General features: G+C 43.0%; 1 protein-coding gene across 1 annotated transcript in view; it reads left to right on the forward strand.

Annotated features, from left to right (window-relative positions):
• The window catches only part of LOC109315846 (tubulin alpha chain-like), an 8,324-nt gene extending 7,149 nt beyond the window's left edge, over positions 1-1,175 (forward strand). The window contains exon 3 of the mRNA XM_019543784.1: positions 979-1,175. Within this exon, the coding sequence (XP_019399329.1) occupies positions 979-1,160 (182 nt within the window). The 3' untranslated portion in view covers positions 1,161-1,175. The remainder of the gene's footprint in view (positions 1-978) is intronic.
• The last annotated feature ends 1,376 nt before the right edge of the window (positions 1,176-2,551 follow it).

Below are 2,551 nucleotides of genomic sequence, written 5' to 3' on the forward strand. Positions count from 1 at the left end.
ATGACCCCAGCTGACTTCCTGCCCTTTGGGCAGGGGGCTGGACTCGATGATCTCCCGAGGTCCCTTCCAGCCCTAATGTCTATGAAATCTATATAAAAACAAAAAAAACCCCACACACGTGTATTGGGTATAAGAGATGGGAGGTAATAGTGTCATTCTACTTGGTATTGGTTAGGACTTGTCTGGAGTACTGACTGCATGCAGCTCTAGGCTCAACATCTTTAAGATGGATGTAGAGAAATTGGAGAGGGTCCAGAGGTGGGTGACAAACAAATTGGAAGGAAAGCCATACGAGTCTAGGCTGATGGAACTAAGCATATTCATCTTGCAGAAAAGCTGATGCAAGGAGGAACGTAACCACTGTACAGAAGTCGGGGAATAGCTCTTCCCCGCTCTCCTTTCTGTAGAGGGCAAGATATAAAGCAATGGCTAAAGTACTAGCAAAGTAGACTTCAGGTGGTAAGGAAATCCTAATTGTTAGAACAGTGAGGCAAGAGAGTAGACTGCAAAGAAGCTGCAAAACCTCTTTCACTGGAATTTGTTGGGGGAGGGGGAGGTTGTTCTCTCTTCTCTTCCCCCCCCCCCAAGGCTTTTCATAACTCTTACTATCTTAAAACCAAGTTCTGCTTCACTGCCTTGTCTCTTCTGCTCAGCTTCTTATCGGGGACTCCCAGCTTGTCTTTAATCTTGTAGTAACTGGAATACATTGGATGAGTGACCTTTTTTGGAGTAGCAGTCCAGTATTTGTACAATGGGTTGGACTGAATGATCCTTCAGGTCTCTTCCAACTGTGGTTGCCATTTTATTATGCATTCTTGGCACTGTAGCTGCTTTTCATACATCTTCAAGCTATTGGCAGGAATGCAAAGCCTTGATGCATCCACTTGTAGAGACCTGTGCTGTGACTACCCAATAAGCCTTGGGTCATATTTCAGAAGCTCTTGTTTAGGGATTTTTCTTTTCACTGCATTTTTGTAGATGAGATCAGAACTGGGAAGTACCGCTCACTTTTCCATCCTGAGCAGCTCATCAGTGGCAAGGAGGATGCTGCCAATAATTATGCCCGGGGCCATTACACCATTGGGAAGGAGATAATAGATTCTGTTGTTGACAGGACTCGTAAAATGGTAAGGATGTGTGGGGGAGGGGCACCAGACTAAGCAACAGTATTGCTGTGATGGAACCCTTTTTCCATCTATCTTTAGATATCATGATGTACACTTTCTAGTCTTGAAGAACTTGAAACTTGAAATGCAACAGTTGGAAGGGACTGGGGGAGAATGGGAGAAGGAAAAAAGGGATGTGGTAGAAGCATATCCAACTTGGGTCTGAGCTGCTGCCACCCCCATCATAACTTCCCAGTGCCTTGAGTTCCCAGTCCACCTTTAGAAATGAGTAGTGTAGACTTGCAGTAATAGATCTGATCCTGTGCATGCTGAATTCATGTTCTTGTGTTGTGGTATGGCCAGTAGGAAGCTCCTGAGCCTGCAATTCAACTAGTGTTCATCCTAAGGGCTTGTTTCAATCTTGATGTGATGACCGACTGCTGGATTGCAGCATAGATGTTCGAAAGTGGTGTATATGCATGGCAGTGCAGAAACTGCTGAAGTTGCTTTTATTTCTTTCAGGAATAGCCCTTTTAATGCAATAAGCCAGACAAACATGCTGAACAGTAATAGCTGTGTTCTTCTCCCTGCCTTTTTTTAATAACTGATACCTTTCTCATTCCTAATGTTTAGACTAAATTAGGGAGAAGATGTTATGGTTTTGATAATGGATGGGGATAGATTGAAAGATGATGCACTAGGGGTGAAGGGATACTACTTTTTTTAAACCAGTCTTTTCCTACTGCCTCTCCCAAAACAGGTGGGGAGCAGGGTATGATGGACTTATTTCTACCCATTCCTAAGACCTGCAGGTAGATTACACTTCTGGACAGGGAGGGATCATAGATGCATGCTCTCCAATTCAAAGCTGTATCATGGGCAAGGGTATCTAATACCATGAGATGAGGATCTGACTGAAGAGGAAAGTGGAAACTAGTGGATCTATGGGAAATGGCTGCAGATAACTAGGGAGATGACAGGAAGGAAGAAGCTCTTCAGAGAGACGGTCCAGTGCACAGTAAAACAAAAGAATTGGCACACAGTGATTTAAACATGTGCTGAAAAACCAATGGTAAGACTAAGTATAGGATGGCAAGAGGAAGGGATCAAAACTTAGATGATGCTTTGGAATGGAAAAGCAGAATAATGAGAAGCTGATTGAAGCTGTAACCCTTCCAGTGGATGGAGCCTTCAGGTAAACTTTTGAATGGTTGTCCTTCTGTATCAATCACTACCTTGTTCACCTAAAGTCATAGCTCTTAATTGCACTACTCGAGTGCTTTCATATGAAAAATTATCTTAAGGGGAGGGGTCTATAATCTATGAACCTATATTATAGAAGTGTGTTGCTTTTACTCGTATAACAGTTGCAAATGTGTCTTCAATATTGAGTTAACATGGGCTCTCCTAATTTTTTTTTTTTTTTTCTTTTTCCCGCCCCCCCA

This window comes from Crocodylus porosus, unplaced genomic scaffold (assembly GCF_001723895.1).
Source record: "Crocodylus porosus isolate Cpor-Errol unplaced genomic scaffold, CroPor_comp1, whole genome shotgun sequence".
Classification (NCBI taxonomy): Eukaryota; Metazoa; Chordata; order Crocodylia; family Crocodylidae; genus Crocodylus; species Crocodylus porosus.